Below are 21318 nucleotides of genomic sequence, written 5' to 3'. Positions count from 1 at the left end.
AGTTATCGTTATATGCAAAGTAGTTAAATGTATCCTATTCCAGCCTTCCTAAAAAAAAACACCTTTTACATTTGTGTAGTCCTGCAGGTACAATTGACCTTAAATGTCCTATCAGGTTGATGAAAGGAAACTAGACAAATCATTTTACGCTTCTACAAGTTAAGCAGCTTTTTCAGACATGTGAAGACATTGTAATTTAATATTGCTTTTGTTCTATTTGTGAACTCCATAGCCTGCCTTTGGTTAGAATCTTTTAAAGATGCCATTGGGCATAGAATTTTAATGCTGAATGCAGACATGAAATTACCACAAAAAAAAAAAATTCTGGACTGAAAACTATTGCAATAAAACTGGGAAATGAGAAAGTTTTTATAGTATTTATAGATCATACAAAAGCTATGTGAGAATATGAAAACATATCCATTTAGAGAACATTATAACTAAACTGCCTGTGAAATTAAGTAGATAAAAGGATGGCAAAAGTTCATTTACCTTGTAACATTTTTCATAGCATTTTTCAATGTACCTCAAAATTTATTGCTTTTAAGATGGAAAAAAATTACTAAATACCGGCTTATAGTGATAATTGTACAATAATGGTTCCATATATTTTCAACCGTTCAGTTTAAATGTAGGATCTACTGGTTTAAAAGGCTGGCGTGATTGTGCAATGCCTATCAAGACAAAAAGCTATACAGCGCCACCAAGCGGAAAAAGTGAGAATGGTGACCGAACGGAAGTACAGCAGGAATATGCTGTCTAGTTAAAAAAGTGAAGGATTTCAAGACAAGGTGGGGTTGTCGCGACATCAATGTCACTGCCATTGTCGGACATTTAGAGGCGGTTCCCGTATACAGCTATAAAGGCTACGAGAAAACAAATTCCTTCACATGTAATCCATTGCACTGTAAATTTAGTTCACCGATATTTCAGCGTCTACTGTTCACCATTTTCCCGACTGAAACACCATCAGAAGACTTTATTAATCCCGAAGGAAATCGTGACAAAGCTGGCCATCACTATCTCAAATAATTGATAGTTAAATTAAACTTAAAAAAGATAAAAGTTGTGACAAATTAGCAAACCTTGGTGTCCACTGCTTCCTGTGAACACTAATTCGTATGTGTTCTTTCGGTTATGAAACAAGCTTTAATAGTTGAAGGTACAAATCTGTTTGTCAGCTAACTAATGCCTGACATGCCATCCCGGGTGTCCTCTGCATCATGCACTGTAGCTTCCTATTTGTGGCAATGTCCAGGCTCACCGGAAAACTCTGCTGGATAAACACTCATGTACAATAGATCGATATAGGCATTTAGATGGGCATAACATAATCCCCCCTTTGAACATCTGCCGCCCTAAATACATTTTTAAAGCACTATGTAATAGAGATTAGCTGGTTTTTATTTACTAATTATGAACTAATTGAAATACAGATAATTTTCCCAGCCTTTCATGGAGGTATACTATACCACTAACTCAATACAAAAACAGTTAAACTACCTATTGTATAAAATTCATATTACCTACTATTGCAAAATAAAGCCAGGCCCAATACCCCCAATCTGTATTCTGACTTTTCAAGACTTAATATAACCTACTTTAGGACGTATTAAAACTAATCAATGGATTCGCACATTTGTACTAGCGGAAGAGGCGCTCCCAAGCGATCGTTTTCGACGCCAACTGCCGTTTAGATGCACTGTCGCTTTAAGAGGGATTAAAAATAAATATTTATTAAATCACAGGGCTTCCGGTTGGTCCAACTAAAAAGGCGATTCCCATAGCTGTCAGCAATCGACGGACGCAGTGGCACCAGCAGGAAAGCTCCAGATTGCCGACTCTGCGGTGAGAAGTCCAGGAGCAGCCTTTTCTTCATAGTACAGACATGGTGAAGATCACCTTCCACAACGTCGCAGGGCAAAAGCCCGACAAGGAGAACGAGGGAGACAAAGCGGAGATTCTGGTTCCATACCCCCACGTAAGTCCACATTCGCACCGGATCGTCTCGTTCTCGGACTCCGCGGAACGGAATCTGAAGGTGTCCCATCTGATGATGCTCAGAACTGTGCCTTATGCATGTACTGTATGTGTAAATGGCATCGAATCTTAGAATAGGCTATAATCTGAATATAAGACTTACGTGTAACTATATATAAGTAGATGACCTAAAAAGAAATATTATCTATGTCATTTGTCTCGACTAGTGCAGGTACGGTTAGAAATATGCAATATTGATTTGTATTCCCGAATCGAACCACCACAAAAGTGCATTTCACATTTACGTGTGTGTTTTAACATAGGTCTGTAGATATAGCTCTTTCTGAGATGGTGAAGCAGATAATTAACAGTGGCGATTACTTTACTTGTAACAAGCCGGTCAGCTAAATAGGTATGTTTTGTCCAAGTGATTCCAACTGTAGTTTTTCTGGAGAATGTCAGCATTGATTATCGATTTGCCATAACACTTACGCAGAGCATTATTCGGTCATTCATTCAGATGTTCCACTGTGAATGAACATGAACTTTTTCACCGTGGGACACGCTTGTGTAACATCAAAATGGGGAGTAGCTGTCGTACCAGTTTACCTAGAGCTGCAGCATTGTTCACAGCACTAGCGTATCGTATATGTTATTAAGATTTCATTTCCCTGTTATCATTTATATTTCCTTAATAAAATGGTATAACGGAACCTCGATAAGTAGTAAAACAAGGTCTGGTTAGCCACATTGCCTGATATGAAATTCTAAGTTAGGATAAATGCACCATGAATTTGCGTATGTCTAATGTCTGCGGACAGCTTGGTCAGTGCCCTGAACCTTTTCCGGAATGACGTAATGGCTGTGCTGCTCTTTTGCTCATTGACATATTAAATAAACCCTGGTCGTGGAAGGACATTTTCGGAGTTGGATGTATTTATTCATTGTTTCCGTACAAATACAACTATCTGCTGTACTCCACACGGTGTCTTTGTAATCTGCATCAGTACGGGGTACCTGAATTTATGTAGCATTTGTTGGGAGAATCCAATGCAAGAACTATTGTGTCGTGCCCTGATGTTGTGCAAAGCATTTTCCTTGAATGGATCTTAAATATTACGAATATTGCGAATATCCTGTTCTCCGTGCATTTAATAAACCTTGATATAAGTGTTACGTGACAAAGGGCGGTTGCCCGGAAACCAGTGGATACACACTTTCTAGGTGTCTCGTTCTCCCCTCCCATTCACCATAATCTCAACGAATCAACAATTCATAAAATGTCCATACGATGGAAATGCACCCCATTCACCCGCACGCCCGCATCCCATCTTTTCAGAATGAAAAATTGTACATCTGCTTGCTACAAAATGTGTTAAAATTACCAACAGAGTAGACATTAATTAACTACAGTATCTATTAACAAGTCATTCATATAATTTTTATCTAATGCACGGTTGTGTTACTAAAAACCATTCCAGTTTCTGGGCACGCAATTGCATCATAATTACGAAGCGTAAATTTATCGTAGACAACGTGATACGCAACTTGACGTCCTTTGACGTTTCTTACACCATCATGATCGATGATTCTTTTAGATCGATTAGTAAAGTGAGTCTTCCGAGTGCTGCGCGCCCACTATACGCAGGCGTTTCGAAGCGTCAGTAAATTCCGCGATACTGTCATGGCTATTAATAACGGCTATTAATAACCCTGATACTCGGATCCTCAAAAAATGTTCTTGTCCATCTCCCTCCCTGCTTTCTACCTCGGGAGGCAGTGCAAATGACGATCTCTCTGTGTGATGTAAAATCGCGTCCTATTGAATTAAGAGTCATACGCTGAATTGTGTTTTAGGAGCGCGTTTCCGTTCTCATGCGCTTAATCCATGTAGGAGGAACGTGTGGCAGATGTACCGAGAGACCGGGGGCGGCCCGACATTGCTCATACCGGCGCTTACGTGTGGAGATAGCAGTTTTCCAGATAAATAGGCAATCCTGTGACGGAAGTGTCCCCCGCTTTTTCTTTTTTTAAAAGAACTGATTGGTGTAAAACGCTACGTTTGATTCAGCTTGGAGACTCACTCGCAAGTTAGACCCACGCCAAGGCTGGGCAAATAGCAACCAATAAAGGATTTTTAATCATTGTAAATAGGAAAAAAGCCATTTTTGACGTTTTTGAAGTCCAACGCAAACACGTACTCCCCAGAAAATATTGCGGACCAGTCATCTTGAAGTTCTCGGTGGAAATACAGTATTTGTCAGAAATATATGATAAGTTTGATAACTCTTTTCCATTATCTTAACCTCACACATTGTATTCTGGATAATTGTATTTTTGTGTAATATATTTAATTTTTATCCTACAGCTTGGTGTTAATTGTGTATCTGGAAAATATGGATCTTTAAGTTCTGAATTTGTGCATTAACCTTTTTTTTTAGGATGAACTTACACTCCCACTTCGCTCCAAGAGATCCTTCGTGAACAGCCTTTGCTGTCTGATTTTCGGCCTGGTGGTCTTCCTGTGTGGTGTAGTGCTGGCATCTGTTTACCTGTACAAGTACTGCTTTGCAGCGCAGGTGAGAGCCCTGCCATTTTGGTCATGTGTTTCTAATATGGACACAATCTGGGCACAACTGACTATTGCTGTGGATGCTGTCGTTTGCTGTCCAAGGAGCAGCTTCCCGAGGAGAACCTTTTCCACTGTCGTGTGCTCTACGAAGACTCCATCTACGCCCCCCTACGTGGGCGCCAGGAGCTGGAGGAGAATGTGGGCGTTTACCTCGAGGAGAACTACGAGCAAATCAGTGTGCCTGTGCCGCAGTTCGCTGGGAGTGATCCTGCTGACATCATCCATGACTTCCAAAGGGTAAAGATCTCTAGGAGCACTCAAACACATGCACACACACACACATCTTTATATCCATATCTTTGTGGGGACCGTACACTCATTTCTAAGGGAAAAATTCCATCAATGAGAGCTTTAAAACCTACCCCGCCCTAACCATAAGTAACCAAACAAAATACAAGACTTTTGGCATTTTTAGCTTTTTGATTGCAGTCACAAATTTTTATAAAATTGAGTTTCGAACCAAAAAGGTGGCCCCATCATCATCATCATCATCATATGTACATTACACACACACACACACACACACACACACACATGCACACAAACTCTGCATGTTAGAGAATGGTGTCCACTAGTATGTTTAATAGTATCAAAAAATATGCTTTGTGTTTTTGTTCAAGCTAAGACCTGAACACCAGTATAAATACACTGCAAATTAATTAAAAATCTATTCTTGTATTTTTTAGGTTCAGAAAATTATAGTTGTTTTAATTTAGCATGGATATTTGTAAGCTCAAATCTAGGACAAGTGATGAATCACATAAAATCCCCAAGCAGCTAATTACTGAGCTCCCTGCTTCTGCTGTGTATGCATGGAGGTTGGAAGTAGATCTATAAGTCTGTCCACACTTTGTCCTTAGTTGTTATTATTTATTAATAACTTTGTTAATTACTAATTTTGATCTCCATTATTCATCCTAGTTGTTTCTTATAATGCTCATTTTTGGTCTGATCCATTTGCAGGGTCTAACTGCCTACCATGACCTTGCTCTGGACAAGTGCTACATCATCGAGCTTAACACCTCGGTGGTCCTCCCCCCACGGAACCTGTGGGACCTCCTGATGAACATGAGGGTTGGTATTTTTCTATTGTCACTTAGCCTCGACATTTTGTCACTGTACTTTTTTAACAACTTCCATCTACTGCACATGCTCAGTAGCTTTCCCATGTTATGTTGCTTTCCATGACTGCTGATCCAGTGCACAATTGCAGTGGCCTGAAGCCTTTTCCAGGAATCTCAGGGCACCAAGCTGGGCACATTGCAGTGCTCACACACACTCAGGCACCCAAAATTGGCAAGTTAGAGAAGGCAGGTTTACTTGACAGACTGTGGGAGGAGATGTGCATCGTTTGCTCTTTATGAAGGCAAAACTAAGCTCAGAGTGTAAATTAGTTATAGGCCTGAATGACCTTTTTTACCCATCAAATTAAGAAAATAATTTCTCTGTCCAATCTTGCTTTTCCACTGTCTCAGTTCTTAGTCAGAGCCAGCCTGGAGGTTATCCCAGGAGGCAATGGCAATAGGGGCAGGCACATTGTGTGCCCTACACACACACACACACACACACACACACACACACACACGCATACACAGAGAGTCTCTTATCGAGGGCGATTTACGGCCGTTTCCAATTATGTGCCAGATGTTCCAGATCTGAGTGGTCTGGTTCTGACAGGGTAGCATTTTGGGGAAACTCGACAAGTGGCTCATCGTTGGGGTTTGAAATAGGACAAAACGCTGAACCACGTTTTATAACCGCTGCTTGAAAGCTGACTCCGTTGCGGACTATGCCTGCCGTGACCACCTGTCTCATTTCCCTCATTTTAATACTGCTTTACATGAAATGTTTTGGTGCATTTCATCTACACTGGTCTGTGGTGGAATTATAGTTACATTTTTTGCCTTTGGACATTTGCAGAGGGGAAGCTACCTGCCCCAAACCTACCTAGTCAGGGAGGAGATGGTGGTGGCAGGCAGAGTGAGGAACCTCCGGTCACTGGGAATGTTTATCCACCGGCTGTGCGGCGGCAAGGAGACCTTCCGACTACGACGACGCCACCCACGGAGACGTAAGTCACCTAAACTGGAACCTGCAGACGTGGGCTGCAAGCAACAGTGGCATGCTAGTTAGCTCTTACACTACAAGGTCTGCCTCATCAACATCTTCGTAACCTGGCAATAAAACTGTATCTAAAGAGGGCTTCCTGTTAACTGATGAAAACATCATATTAGCAATGGGGGGGGTCAGAAAATTAGCAGAAGACTGACTTTAAAATAGATGCACATCTACTAGGCCTGGTGGTAGAATGATGTACAACAGTGTACAAGTTTGCCGAAGAAAATTATGTTGAAGTTTTAACTATAACTGTTGACTTTTACATGATATTGTATTTATTTGTTTCAAGACATTTTTAAACTCAGTCATGATTATTTTAACATCATAAACACCAAGTCACTGGTGGGTTTGGTGCCAAAGACTAGGCTGGTTGTAAAACGTGCCGTGTGGGAGACTGGACTTCCCCTGAAACCACGCCCACCCACGCTTCTGTTGTTTCCCCACACAGGTATCGAGAAGCGCGATGCGCTGAACTGCCATAGCATCCGTCACTTCGACAGCACCTTTGTGGTCGAGACGGTCATCTGCGATTCAGCCTAAAATCCAGAGACTCGGTTCAGTTCATCCACCAAGAACCGGGTTCCGTGCGTGTTGCAGTTGCACTTTACAGCCCTTTGTACTGGATGCTGTCTGAGACCATTTAAATGTCCCTCATTCTTATTTATTAATTCCCTGTCGTCTCTTATTTTTGTTGAAATTATGTGTGTATTGTAGGATTTTTCAGTTATTCCTCTAAGAGTAAATGTTTTTTTTTTGTCGTCTTATTATTTATAACTTTGCTTTTTGCTGTCGGTCGACAAAATGAATGGGCGATTCTGTTACTTATACCAAACATGTCCTGGTAATTTCCATTCCAGTCCTCACTCCTGGGAACTGTAGCGTTAAATATTTCTTAATCCAGTAACAAGAAATATGCAGTGTTGGGTAGGAATTATGCTGCTTTCTGTGAGAACATGTTCTGTCTATTCTGTATGTTAAAATAGTAAATACAGATTGTACATGATAATGCTGTATTTATTATATAAATGATTTGTATGAAAAATACTTCCATGCATCCGCACTACATCTATGTTAAATAAGCGTTTGGCATGTCATGTAAATGGTCGTCTTTATTTTTAAAGCATACGTCAGATTTGATCTATGGAGTTTTGTTCAACTAATACTTTTGTCTGTGATTAATTTATAAAAGTTTCATTATTTGGTTTTTAAAATGCCTTCATCTTCGTCTTCTTCTTTTTTTTTTTTTTTAATTATTCACATTTTGTGCAGTTAGACTGTCACCCAGGAACTTTGACTCCTGGATTAGGCGTTGATGGAGTTGGCTATAATTTGCGATCTGGATTGTGTAATTAATTTTAGAAATTTAGTTTTGGGTGTCCCAGAAAACCTCATTAGCCTGAGCTTCCCCCAGTGTGGATTAAACGCTATTTCTAGTGTCTGATCTGTTCTGTAAGTTCTGGGTCGCAGTAGAGATGGGAACTGTAATTCACACAAAATGGTCTTTTTTGTTCTTTTCTCATTCTGCATGTCTGTTACCCAGAATTTCAATCTCTAAAAAAAATAACATTTTGTAAAACTATTTAAAAAAGACTTGACTTAGAATCTGCTACATTCAAAAAAAGTTATTGGTCGATTTGACCACTCTGAATATAACTGATTCTAATGTACATTCACTAATCACACCCTTTCTTTTACTCTGTTTCCAAAGCCTCTTTATGAATCAATAAACATGTGAATCTAAAGTGTTGTGTTTGTAAACTGGTGACTTTTTGTTGCCGTGTTCCCCTGTAGGGGAGAATAACTTGACCACAACATAGCACCATCTATGTAAAAAAGTCTAATTTGCGCTGCCCCTGAGGTAGAAAAATCAATGATAATGCAAATACAATTGTAATTTCAATTAATAATTACCAAAGAAATTCATAATGACACTGTTGATTTAATTACAACGATTATAATGATTAATTGCTGCTTTAGAATGGTTATTATAGTATACATGTAATGCAATAATGCAAGCTTGCATAAGTAATGGGTTTTTCACTTTTAAAAATAGAAGCATTTTATGAGAAACTAACATATGATAGCTTAATCTGCAAAAGGACCGGATAAAGGTGCAGACATGATCCACGAAGTTACAACTGTTACAGATAACAATATTAGACATTTCTGTGCTGGTATCATATGATGTCAGGATAAGGGGCACAAGGGAATATAGGATAAGTAAGATAAAGACAGTAACTGAAAAAGCTTGTCGAGATGAAGTAGTGAAACCATGAGAACGATCGGCTTCTACAGGTTAACCCTGCCTTGGACCTCTAAAAGCAGAAGTAGCTGGTGTCCAAAGATATCCGACCCCTCCTTGAACTGTCTGTACACTTGTGCATTTTTTTGCTATAAAAGATGTGTGTAATTGTTGTTCGGGGAGCAGATCACAAGACGCATGAAGTACTGATGAGTGTCTGCTCCCCCAAAGCTTTGCAGTAATAAAGTTTTGTCAAACTCTTAAACAAATTGACTTCTTCAAAATTCCTACCACGTCCCCACGATGGACCTTGTAGAGTATCAGTCGAAGGCTGTGTGATGCTCTAGGCCAGCTTTGCTGCCAGCACCTCTCATCTGAGGCAAAGAGAGGCTGGCTTGCTACGGCGGCATCCTGTCAGAAGGTGGCGCCATAGGCAGCCCGCATGGGCACCTGAGTCTTCCCTGGTATGCAGTAACCTTTTGGCTTCAAAATCTTTGAGAAAAATGTTTTTTTGTGTCTTGAGCATTCTATCATAATAGTCACATGTTTATCTATTAGGGATACATATTGGTGAAGCTCAGGGACTCCAAAAATAATTATTATGGGAACATTATTCAGAGACTGGCTGTCATCACAAAATGTTAAACAATAATAAGCTCTTCTTGGATAGTATATGTCATCGTAATGTTTTCTTTTATTCATGAAACAATAACAAAACAATAATCAATGATTATATTATGCCTGTATTATTAAGAACCTGTACTTTTTTGCATCCATTTTTACTTACAGAATGGTAAATATTACCAAACTTTGCATAAAAACACATATAAGCTGTTAATGCTCCTCACTTCCTAAAATAACACAAAATGTGCCAAACATTTAATGTTACTATCAAATTTTTATTTAATTTGTCTGCAGGAAATGGTCCTTATGAATTTAAAAGATTCACGGGGAGGTCACGTAAAAATGTAGTGTGCTACAAAACTCTTACAAAAAAGCTGGCATAATGAATACTACACTAAGTATGCAGCATACAGCACTGGGGGGTATTCCAGAAAGCTTGGTTAACTTACCATTTGGTAAATCTTAACCTCTGGGTTGATATACCCCAAACCCGCATACCATGAGTATGTCGGTTCCAAAACACCTGAGAAGAGTAAGTTCAATCAACCTCCTATTGCTTACCCAGAGTTAATGCGCGTGCACCGTGCATACATAAAGACGTTTTCAATTGATCGCCGATTTCACGAGTCAGAATGGAAAATCAAAGTGAAAAAAAGAGAGCGGCATACTTCACAGAGGCGGAGTTGGAAGTTTTAATGCACGCATATGAGGAATTCAAGCCAATAATAATGAAAAAAAGCAATACGGCTGCATCGGCTAAAGAAAGAGTTGGCTTGGCAAAAAATAAAGGACAGAATAAATGCGTGTGTATTAAATTGCAAATTTGACATCGCCTCCCCTTTTATTATAATGCAAAATAATTAAACACATAACCCTTCCGCATCCTTTTTACTGTTAAATCACTATGAAAGCATTTACTTTTCCTGCCATTCATTTCTTTAGGTTAAAATAACAATGTGTCTCGACTAGGAATATATGGTTTCTTATTTAATAAGGTGTAATCCTTCTGGAGACAGAAGAACTTTGAGCCAAGTCAAAATGAAACACAAAAACATTCTGCAAAAAGGTTATTGATTACACGATCACTTAACTATTTATTAAACACGATTTAGTATATTCTTTCTGTCATGTAGCTAATAGAAAAAAGGCTGAAGCCCGTCTAACTGGCGGGAGCCCACCACCACCTCCCCTCACCCCATCTGAGGGCAACCAGTGGTAACCAGCATTGTACTGTCCTGTAATGATTACCTATAGTTAGTGGAAAAAAGTAATGAGTTTGATGATTTTAACAAGGCAAAAAATTAAGGATACAAAATCAAGTTACCTGCACATTGATACTATGAATAGATTTCCTCCGCTATCTCGCTGTACTTGTATAGTGACAATAAAGACATCTATCTATCTATCTATCTATCTATCTATCTATCTATCTATCTAACATAGTCTCCCTCATTTATTAAAGGAGCCTTAATAGGAATGTAGGTGCCATCAATGCACCCAATTATGAATGAATGAATGAATGCCTTTTATTGTCACTATACATGTATTACATGTATTCCAAATTACATTTGGAAACCCTGAAATAGAAAGTCATATAGGGAAGTATCAAGTGTGTGTGTGTGCAGGATGAATACATGTAGGCTATAGATATAAATAGTATGACTATATATTAAATATGCATCATAGATTTTACTACAAAGGACAAACCTACCACTCTGTGGAATTCCTCTTTAATAACACGCAGAGCTTTATGGACAGGGAACTGTATAAACGTGTGTAAGAAGCGTTAAGTACCAGACATACTGTGCGAACGGCTCTACACACAGTTGCCTTTCCTATATGCTCTGCGTCGCCCATATTGTACAAAAAATGCCCTGACGCAAAAAACCGAAGCGCTATGTACAGAATGTTTTCTGTGCTAAGCGCAGACCCGCGGTTTGGGTTTGTGACATTTGCAATATGCGGTTTCAAGAGATGTTAAGTAAATGAACGATTCTTTTGAAAACTGATAACGCTTTTTCAAATAATCATTAGGAAATGACAAGACATCAATACGCGGTCTTATAACTCTCTCCCGGCGAAAAAAACCTTGTATAATTTATGCCTCCACGTTCACAGGATCGTCATCAAAAGGGCACGCCATGCTCAGTAACCTTCTGCAACAAACTTACCCTGGAACATAACCTGCTCAGTAGCAGGTTATCTTCAGAGAGTAAGCTGCTATGGTTACGTACATACCCAGAAAGTTAACCTCCGTTTTTGGAACCGAAAGTTGAGGTTATCCACTAACTTACCCTTAAACTTACCCGGGTATGTCACATAACCTGCTTTCTGGAATACCCCCCCTGTCACTTCCTCCGTGTTTGTTTTTCAAGTGCTCTATAAATAAAGTCGACTTAGCCTAATTGAGTTGAGGCAAAATATCTATCACTCCTAGTGGTTGACTGTGGTATAGGTATGGGAGCCTGAATCAAATGCCTTCAGTTTTGTAATGAAATGGAAAAAGTATAAACATTAAACATAATGTTAAGCCAAAATTAGATTTTTATTTGATTTTCTTCTTGGGGGTCCGGCCCCCAAGGAGACTGTCTGGTAAAACTCTGGCCCTCTGACAAATATAGTTGATGACCCCTGGCATACAGTATATTCTGTTTACAGTATGCAGTACGCTGTATGCAGTACGTGATTTCGAAAACAACAGGAGTGTCTGGCAGAGGGTGTGACAGACATGAACCTTGAGTGTTGTTTGTAAAGTGATAAAGACAGGATCTGCTGAAGTACTATTGGTAATAAATCCCAATAAACTTTTGGGTCTAACAGACATGCATGCACCAATTGGTAGTGCCTTTACCTAATTAATATCATTTGCAATATACATAAAATTCAGTGAATTCTCTTAGAATTTCCACCAAGTTAGGTTCACATTCAGGGTGGAACATTTTGAGGTAAATTAGCTGTAGCTCTTTGAATGATCGACATTTAGCTAGCTAACCTTCTACAAATAAATAGAAGTTGTATAACTATATCAGATATGTTTTCAAATGTTTTTTGACTGAACAAACTTTAACATAGCCGGTGGACCTTTAAGACTGTGACAAGCAGGATAACATTTCAAAAACTAAAAAAGGTATGAGTCATAGATGAAGATTAGCGCAGTTTGTACAACTGAATTCTTATTTTAAAAAAAGAAGTCACTTCCTGAAAATGGTTTTGAAGAAACTGAAAGGCGAGAAAGTTCATACTAACAGGGTGAAAGATTACTTCAGGGACACACAGTAAATGAAGGAAATAGTAAAAAATGGTAAGAAATAGCTATAGTTTCACCTGATTTGTATGTATGATTAGAGGCAATTTAGCTGGGCACAAAATCAGGAGGCAGGAAGGCAGATGAGGGGAAACGGGGAGGCCGAGGGAACCCCAGCGGGCGAGAGGCAGCAGCCGTAGGGGCCTCGGACAACTGGGAGGCTGGAGCCAGAGGGACCTCGTAGAGGGCGAGGAGGCAGAGGGACAGGCAACAGAGGTGAGGAGGAGGTCAGAGGGGGCACCAGGGGAGGCGAGGAGGAAGATGAAGGGGACACCGGCAAAGTGGAGGAAGAAGATGAAGCCGCGGCAGGCGACGGCATAGCCACAGCCGGCGAAGGGACAGTTGACAGACGAGTGGGGGGACCCGCAAATGACAGACGAGTAGAAGCGGGGGGACCCGCAGGCGACTGATGATGCATCGGAGCCAGGGCCAAAGGCGACCGATGAGGCATTGGAGGGAGACCCGCAGGAGACAGCCGAACAGGAACCGGAGGACCCACAGGCGAACACCGAAAAGGAGCCACGGGGACCGAGGACAAGCCTAGGGGCATGGCGAGCGGGACACGACCCCTGCGCCGGTGTTCCTGTCCGCTCCGGTAGACCGAGAGGCAGGGACCCGGCCGGGATTGACTAAGTTGAGGCGATGGAGGAGTCATTCCCCCAGTGGGGCCTGGCAATAGGGGACCTCTTTGGGCCTGCCCAAACACCGGCAGATCCAGAATCAGGAGGGGTTCCTCCCGGCACATAGCAGGGCAGAAAGCAGAGATGGAGACAGCCCCCTAGAAGATCACCAGTTTGTCTTTGGACCTCTGATTTCTCTGCTTCTTCTTCCTCCGGTTGGCAGCTTGCAGTGGAGTCCAGGACGCTTCTGGGGGCTCGTAGGGCGAAGTGGGAGGTGACTCAGTAGCACAGGTTTTTAATTTGGCTACCCTCCGCAGTAGCTGCTGGAGATTTTTGCGCACCTCTCTGGCTAGATGCGCGTCTTCGGCCAGGGACATCCCCTCTAAGATGTCCCGGCTTCGGCTTGCCAGTGCACAAGCGGCAGGATCTTCTCAGACTTCGGGTTGTGCGAGCCAGTAACTCACCTCTTCTAATAGACCAAGGTAGAAATCCTCAGTCGGGGGGGTGAATTTTTAAGGATCCGTGTCATTCTGTTACGATCGGAACGGGGAAGCAGGAGCAGGGAGACGGAGGATCGGGAATACAGGGTTTATTAGGAATCAATCCTACACGGAGCACAGGAAAACACGTAACATCAATGACTGAAGCGACTGGGTAAACAGACTTGAACGCGGACTGAAATGAACAAAACTGATGGCAGGAAACCTAGAACAGCTGGTGAATGTAGGGATTCCACATGAGGTTAACGAGGGTGGCGTGGCACACAGGAGGATCGTTACGCCGGGCATGACAATTTGCTAGGTGATAGATCTTGTGGAAGTTGATTACTTTGCATGGAGGACATAATAAAATTCAATATATTTATCAATAAAAAGGTGCGTAAAACACAAAATAGTATTTGTAATATCTATTACACTGGTATACCGTGATTTTGATGCTAACGATGTCTGAACGGTTTTATATTAAGATTATGGTGCTGATTAAGAATATGACTTCGGTTTTGCCAGATTGGCTCTAGTTTCTGAGATATTTAATAGTTAATTAATTAATTAATTAATTAATTAACGCAACACGCTTGAAAAGCATTCAGAATTTCAAAAATATTTTTGCTTTAGTTACAACTAGTAAGTAAACAGTCTACCATCATACAAAAAAGAAATATCTAACAGTAACAGGAAAAGTTATGTATGATTTGATTAAATAATACAATATTAATCAGTTATTAATTGTTATTAATGTGAATGCTTCACACCAGTTTTGGGTGGAATAGATTGGTTTGGTTTCCCAACCATCTGACAGGTGGGGCAGGTCCGACAAAATCGAACCGCATCTGCCTTTTGTTGGCAGCTCAAAAAACAAAAATTAAAATATGAACATAAGCTATTCTGATCTCTAGATGGCAAGAACAGGGTTGGTCATGGGCTACAGACAAAACATAGCACTAGTACAGCTGTGTGCTCCAGTCTGACACCGTTTCCTTACCAGCACATGGTTATCAACAAAGTAAACCACAGGGTGCTTTAATAAGTAAGAACTCTGCAAAGCTGATTCAAAACACGATTTTAGAGTCACAAATTAAAAGCTTTACGGGGAAGTACATATTCCTCAGACAGAACAGCTGCATCGGAGAGGGAAGACACCTTTTGCTCACTTGCTCATTTAGATAAACCACAAGTTCTTAAAAAGACAAACACTCCACCTAACTCCTTAACCAAATAGACAGGTTCCAAACACACTCGCAAAACAAATAGCGCTCACTCCCTACTCACCAGTACAACCATACACACGCGAAACGCATGAGCCAAAACCGAAGACATCAAAATTACAAAAGGGCAAGGCGAGAATAAGAAAACGGGAAACAAACCAAAGTCATACACAGTCATACACAGTCATACACAGTCATACACAGTCAGCAACAAATCAGAAAAGCGAGCAATAACAGTAATGGATGAGCAGAGCTCCTGAGGTGACTCAATGGTGGTCTTTTCAGATCCAGGACATGGAAGGGATGAACTGGATGATGCATATGAGGAAGACATGGGTGGGATCGTGAGGGTGGAGCGGACAAATGGAGGGCAGATGGAGGAAACAGAGGGGCAAACCTGGAACAGAACACTCATACCACAGAAAAACAATCGCACAGCACCTAACACTTCCAACAAGATTAACTCCTTTAACAGCCCAAGTTGTGCACTTTAGTAGTGCACCACTTGTCGAACAAAGCGAACTCTTTCAGTTTTGGGGTTTTTACGAAAATGTTGCTAGCAGACCTCAGGAACTAGTTCATAAGCACATAACACAACGGCCTTAACTTTCTCATAGTTTCGGCTTTGCTCGAGGGTAAGCGGAGAACATACCTCCTGTGCTTTACCTATAAGCTTCCATTACAGGAGCAAAGAGCAGACCTACTTTGGCCACTGCAGTGTGATAGCGATCATTTCAAAAACAGGAAACTCGACGGCATTACTGCCCAAACCGTGTTGCCCTATGTCTGAGATTATCTTTCAATAAATTCCAAATAGCTCAGAACTCTGCCACCCTTTAAAATAGCTTTTAATAAACTTATCTTTCTGAACTGCATCTCCCTTACCAGCCTCCCCGATCCTCCCTGACTGTGCATTTCCCTGTTTAGCTCCCCCACTTTGGAGCTCCCTCCCCAGTAACATTCATCTGTCGGTCTCAGTCTCAGATTTCAAAACAAAGCTAAAAACCATTTTGTTTGCTCAAACGTATAACCTTCATCTATAATATGTTTTGTCGTTTTTTTCTGTTTATGCGTCTTTGAGAGCTTAAAAAGTCCTATATAAACAGAATGGATTATTATTACTATTATCATTACTATTATTATTATTGAAAGTAAATATTGACTTCACTTTTGCTGAACATGGAGACCAAAGCAATGTGTCTGCTCATTCAAAATCTGGCATCCTTAGGTTGCTACCCTGAGATGGATGCCTATAGTCAGGAGGAATTTCACCGAGATGCTGACATGGCTTTGGGACTGGAGGAAGACAAACATCTCCTTCAGCCTTGCCTTCCTGGTCCTGACTGGCTCTGTGTTTGCTTTTCCTTATGGATGGTTGCTGCTAGATCCAGACTCCTGCTTTTTTGAAGCAGCGTCTATTTAACAGGCTGCCATGCACCTTTGAAACCTTTGCAAGAAGAAGAAAATGATTTTTTTAAATAGTGTAGTGACCACTATGCCTGAAAATGATTTATAAATGAATATCTGTTTTTTGTGAAAATACACATTATTTTGCAATAGGGTAAAGCAGAGAAGGCATATCTATGGGAACACTATGTAATACTAGCCACACCACAACCACCACTTCCTCTGGGTATACTTAGTAAAACTGGGTATACAGTCGTCCCTCGTTATCGCGGTTAATCCGTTCTAGACTCTACCGCGTTAAATGAATTTCCGCGAAGTAGGATTCTTTATTTCTTTATTATTCGGCTGCACCTGACGTTGAAGGATTTGCGGGGGTGATCGAGTACATAGGCCTACAGTCCATACGTACAGTAATTTTAATCTTAATTGTAATACAGAGGTGTATAATTGACTCAGACAACCGAGCGCGCGCTGTATCATTTTCACTGTCTATCAACTTTTTAATGAATAAATGTATTTGAAAACACCGCGATAGAGTGAAGCCGCGAAAGTCGAAGTGTGAAATGGCGAGGGACGACTGTACAAAAAAACAACAGTAATCATGATTAACATGTGACTATACCATGGACAGGTGGTGGATATTAAAATGGGGGAGCACAGTGTGGACAGCCGGCGGAATAATTATTTTAGCCTGTCAGCTACTTGCATATGTAAATTCTGGTCTGCTTTCATCTTGTAAGAAATAATCTATTATTCTGTCATATCAGTACGGCTTCTTCTCAAGTGATTTGACCATTTAAAATACATACGTAGTTAGCAAAAAAACAAACTAGTCACTAAAAACTGCAGGCTTCCAGTCCAGTCCAGGAGAGACCCCTACTCAGCCCTGCACAGCCCAGGACAGGCCGTCACCATGCCCGGCCCAGGAGAGGGATCTGTCATGTCTGGTGCAGGTGAGCCTTCCTCTCCTTCTCAGGTTGTAATATCCAATCAAGACAGGATCACATCTAGTTTTGGGCCCTTAGAGCCCCACCTGGAGAAAGCTGATCCACTCGTGCCCCAGGCTCCCAGCTTGGAGAAGGCCGCTCAGCCATCACGCCGAACTCCATGGCGCCCTCTGGCCCCATCGGGTCCTCAGCATCCTTCGGTCCCACCGGCTCTTCGAGACCCTCGCGTTCTACATCCTGGGGGAGAGTCCTCTCCTCAGAAATAGAGGTTCAGAAGGGCCCAATTTCCACATCTATTCTACGGCTCTTCAGGGTCTGGAGGACTCCCCAAACTGTTTTCAATGCCACCGATTGTGCCTAGTCTTGTGCCCTGATGTCTTGTTCAGCATCTGTTCCCTGCTGTGTTTCCTCCTTGGTTCTTTCCCTTGTTCCCCTGTTTGCCTCTGTGGTCCTGATGCCTATCTGTGCTGACGTATTTGTGTTCTGTCTTGTCTGTCCCTGTGCCACCCTCTGTCGTTTCAGTTCCCATTTCTCTGTTAACATCTGTATTAGCCTATTAACGTCTTAGGTTCCCTTTTGTTACATACCAAGTCTTGCTGTTAGTCTGTCCTCCTTGACTTGGTTTAACAATCCACACCTGCTATGTTTAGTCTTACCTCTCGTTCCTGCCCTCTCATCAATCACTACCATCTGCCTCCTGTTTGCTCCTTTGTAGACCTTGTATTTAAGTGCTCCCCAGTCCTGTGCTCCCATACCCTAGTGTGGGTTTTGTCAACACACAAAGCTGCATTTGGGTCATGCTTCCCCTTCAGCGTGACAGAAGTTTGAAGTTTTTAGAAGTTTGAGCCTGGAAGCAGCATGCCACGCAGTGTAGCCTTCTGTTGGCAGAACCAGGATTAAACCAAGATTTTAATTCAGATTTGTAACAAATATAATTTTTTCAAAGCTGTTTACTAAATATTTCTATGCAGTTTCAGCAATCAACTACTTACAAAATGACATATTAATATAATGTATTTAAGTTCCAATTTTACTGTATAATGTGCTCAATTTGGAACAGGAGGAACTAGGAATGGCACGTCTGAGAAATCTTATCGATCTCCTCATGACTTCCTTTTCACACTTTTGCAAGCCGTGCGTATTTGTTTTTCAGCACTATATTTTCTGCGTGCCATTAAAGGTAAAAAGATAAATGACACATTATAGACATTCTCTGGCAATATTTAGACTCTTTGCAATTTACTTCATGCATATTCATGCAACGAACATATGGTGTTTTATATAAAGTAGAGCAAAGTCACCCCTGTGCCACTTCTGCCAATGACACTGTACAGCAGTCGGCGACAGCTCTGCTTAAGACTGGCTGGTTGGGAATCGTGAAAGAAATAAAGCACAAGCGACATGCATAAGGCAGAGGAAACACTTTGCTCTCAGAGGCGCGGAGGTGCTCACTGCAATACCACTGAAGGTTTGAGACACTATGAAAATTACGGTGCTTTACACAAATATGATATAATGCGTTAGACATGTTTGATTGCAAAAGGAACAAAGTGAATAAAAGAAAAACAAACTTGGTCAGGGTCAGGTTGGAGGGAGCCAACGTCAGTCACAACGAGGCGTAAGTATGTCATGTGACGCATATTAGGGTAAAATCCTGCGTCCTGCTTTTCACTGACTCCTCCTCCTTTTGGGACCTAAAATGGCTGAAATGTCTGGGATTTCACTTTGGTTCATGCTGGCATCCTTTCTGTGTGCATATTTGCATTGCTTTGACGCCTCTCTTTCTGTCCTGCCCCGGCCTACTCTTTATTGCAAAGCCAAATATGGTAATACACATAATACACATACACATACTATGGGCATTTTAGAGACAACTCTTTACCAAAGTGCATGTCTTTGGGCTACAGGATAAGGTGTGTGCAACTGGGTGAGAGCATAAAAACTACACACACACTCAAAGCAGAGGCAGGACTCAAACCTGCCTCTTAGTGGAGCCCCCTCTACCAGCCCAGAGAAAAAAATCTTCCAAATGTTTTAAACACTTTTTTAAGGTACTTCATACACTGCAGAGTTACAGACACACATGACAAATTACTCATCACAGTCTTTTCTGCCTCACTCTTCATTTTGTTAAATCATTTTCACGCTTTTGCAGCAAAAAGCATCAACGTTTATTATATCCTATCAAAGTTTATTGTATTGGTCTCAATCATAATCAGTCATGGAATCAGACAACAACACCAGGATTGGGAAATAAAGCAATGATAATGAATGCAGGCATGGCACTAGAAAATAACAGATTATTGACTGTTTCTTGCAAACTTTTCTTAGATATCTAATAAATTATTTTGTAAAATTTATGGAACTGCACAAAAATACAGATATGCAAGATAATAGCTTTGAAAGGATATTTGTTTACACACATTACACAAAAATTTAAATGAACAAATACTATATTTCTGTTTTATACCCTTTTGGGGCACTTTCTACTGAGAAAACCTGCATGACAAATAATAAAAATGCAAAAACATCTCTAATGGCAATCTCCAGTGCAAATATTAAGTGTTTAATGAGTGTCTCTTACTAGGTCATTGTTGTCATCATGGTTGCTTCCGTTTTGTTATTTCTCTTGATTTGTTTGGTTGTGATGTAGTAGATGAGAGGATCCAGGCAGCTGTTGGTACTGGCTAGACACATGGTGATGGTTTGGGCAAAGAAGAAGTCTGTGGTCCAAGAGACCCACTTGACTTTCTGCAGTCCAAATAGGATAAAAGCCACATGGAACGGTATGAAGCATATAGAGTAGATGAAAAGGTTGCCCATGAATATACAGATAACTTGGTTCTTATTCATCATCGTGCAGGAGATGGTCCTCAGCTTCCGAATCACCGTCAGTGTGCAGCCCAGGATGACGGTGAAGGGGATGGCAATCCCCATCACCGTGACCACCAGGAGAATGTAGAAGCCCATCGTCCACTCCTCCTTACCATAATGCTCAAAACAGCGGAGCACATTGCAATTATTGTCCCAAGTGGCCCTGTGGTTGATGGCAACGGGTACAGACGATGCCCCAAACCAGGCCACAGGTCAGCCAAGCGAAGGTGGGCGTGCGCAGTGCCCGTGAGCGTAGAGGATAGACCAAAGCGAGCAGGCGATCCACACTGATGAGCATGATGAAGAGGGAGCTGGAATACAAGCTGACGGAGAAGAGCATCCCTGGGATCCTGCAGGCTGTGTTTCCGAAATGCCACCTTGCCGTGATGAAATAGATGATCCTCAGAGGCAGGGACAGCGTGAACAGGAGGTCTGACATTGCCAGGTTGGCCATGTAGATCACAGGGACCGTGTGCAGACCGAGTCTGCGGATGAATATCCAGAGCCCAGCGGCGTTGAGAGGAAGTCCCACGGCAAAGACCATGCTGTAGGTCACAGAGAACAGTGGGTATCTGAAGTCTTTGCTGCAATTCTGCGTTTCATTTTCGTTGGGCATCGCTCGCTGGCTTCTCAAGTCTGTGAGGCTTGGAGGGAGACACGATTCTGTGTGCATGGACCACAACTTAAGTCTGATAATGAGGAAACAGGAAGTTCAAGGCTAAAGTTCTTAGCCACGAAGACTGTGAAAAAAAAGTTAATGTACAAATTGTATATACGAATAGGAAGGACACAGCAGTGTAAAAGGCTATCAAAGATCTCTGTGTTAAAGTCCTCCACTTATTCGGTTCTCTGACCAACTTCTGTG

The 21318-nt window shown here is 41.4% G+C and overlaps 1 protein-coding gene, 1 non-coding gene and 1 pseudogene across 4 annotated transcripts; 1 reads left to right on the top strand and 2 right to left on the bottom strand.

The window, feature by feature from the left end:
- Positions 1 to 1754: 1754 nt before the first annotated feature.
- On the top strand, positions 1755 to 8472 carry LOC111847510 (integral membrane protein 2C-like). Of its 3 annotated transcripts, none has more exons than XM_023818751.2 (6): positions 1755 to 1981; positions 4422 to 4559; positions 4655 to 4849; positions 5576 to 5686; positions 6533 to 6712; positions 6874 to 7170. In XM_023818751.2, the coding sequence occupies exons 1-6, from the start codon at positions 1889 to 1891 to the stop codon at positions 6922 to 6924; spliced, it is 768 nt and encodes a 255-aa protein (XP_023674519.1). In that variant the 5' UTR covers positions 1755 to 1888; the 3' UTR covers positions 6925 to 7170. The 3 variants fall into 3 exon arrangements, with proteins under 3 accessions (XP_023674519.1, XP_023674518.1, XP_023674516.1); XM_023818750.2 differs by lacking the exon at positions 6874 to 7170 and adding an exon at positions 7179 to 8472 and having other exon boundaries at positions 1756 to 1981; positions 4661 to 4849; positions 6533 to 6683; XM_023818748.2 differs by lacking the exon at positions 6874 to 7170 and adding an exon at positions 7179 to 8472 and having other exon boundaries at positions 1758 to 1981; positions 6533 to 6683.
- Positions 6634 to 21189, bottom strand: LOC111847693 (lysophosphatidic acid receptor 6-like; annotated as a pseudogene).
- Positions 20055 to 20112, bottom strand: LOC111847697 (U7 small nuclear RNA). The gene has a single exon (XR_002839151.1). It is a non-coding gene; the product is annotated as a U7 small nuclear RNA (small nuclear RNA).
- Positions 21190 to 21318: the final 129 nt, after the last annotated feature.

This window comes from Paramormyrops kingsleyae, chromosome 21 (assembly GCF_048594095.1).
Source record: "Paramormyrops kingsleyae isolate MSU_618 chromosome 21, PKINGS_0.4, whole genome shotgun sequence".
Classification (NCBI taxonomy): domain Eukaryota; kingdom Metazoa; phylum Chordata; class Actinopteri; order Osteoglossiformes; family Mormyridae; genus Paramormyrops; species Paramormyrops kingsleyae.
Note: the sequence above shows the minus strand (reverse complement) of the source record. Positions and strands in the feature narration are given on the sequence as shown.

Coding starts and splice junctions, on each gene's coding strand:
- LOC111847510 (XM_023818748.2), top strand. CDS start 1,889: ATGGTGAAGATCACCTTCCACAACGTCGCAGGGCAAAAGCCCGACAAG. Junction 4,560..4,654: donor AGTACTGCTTTGCAGCGCAG/GTGAGAGCCCTG, acceptor TTGCTGTCCAAG/GAGCAGCTTCCCGAGGAGAA. Junction 5,687..6,532: donor ACCTCCTGATGAACATGAGG/GTTGGTATTTTT, acceptor GGACATTTGCAG/AGGGGAAGCTACCTGCCCCA.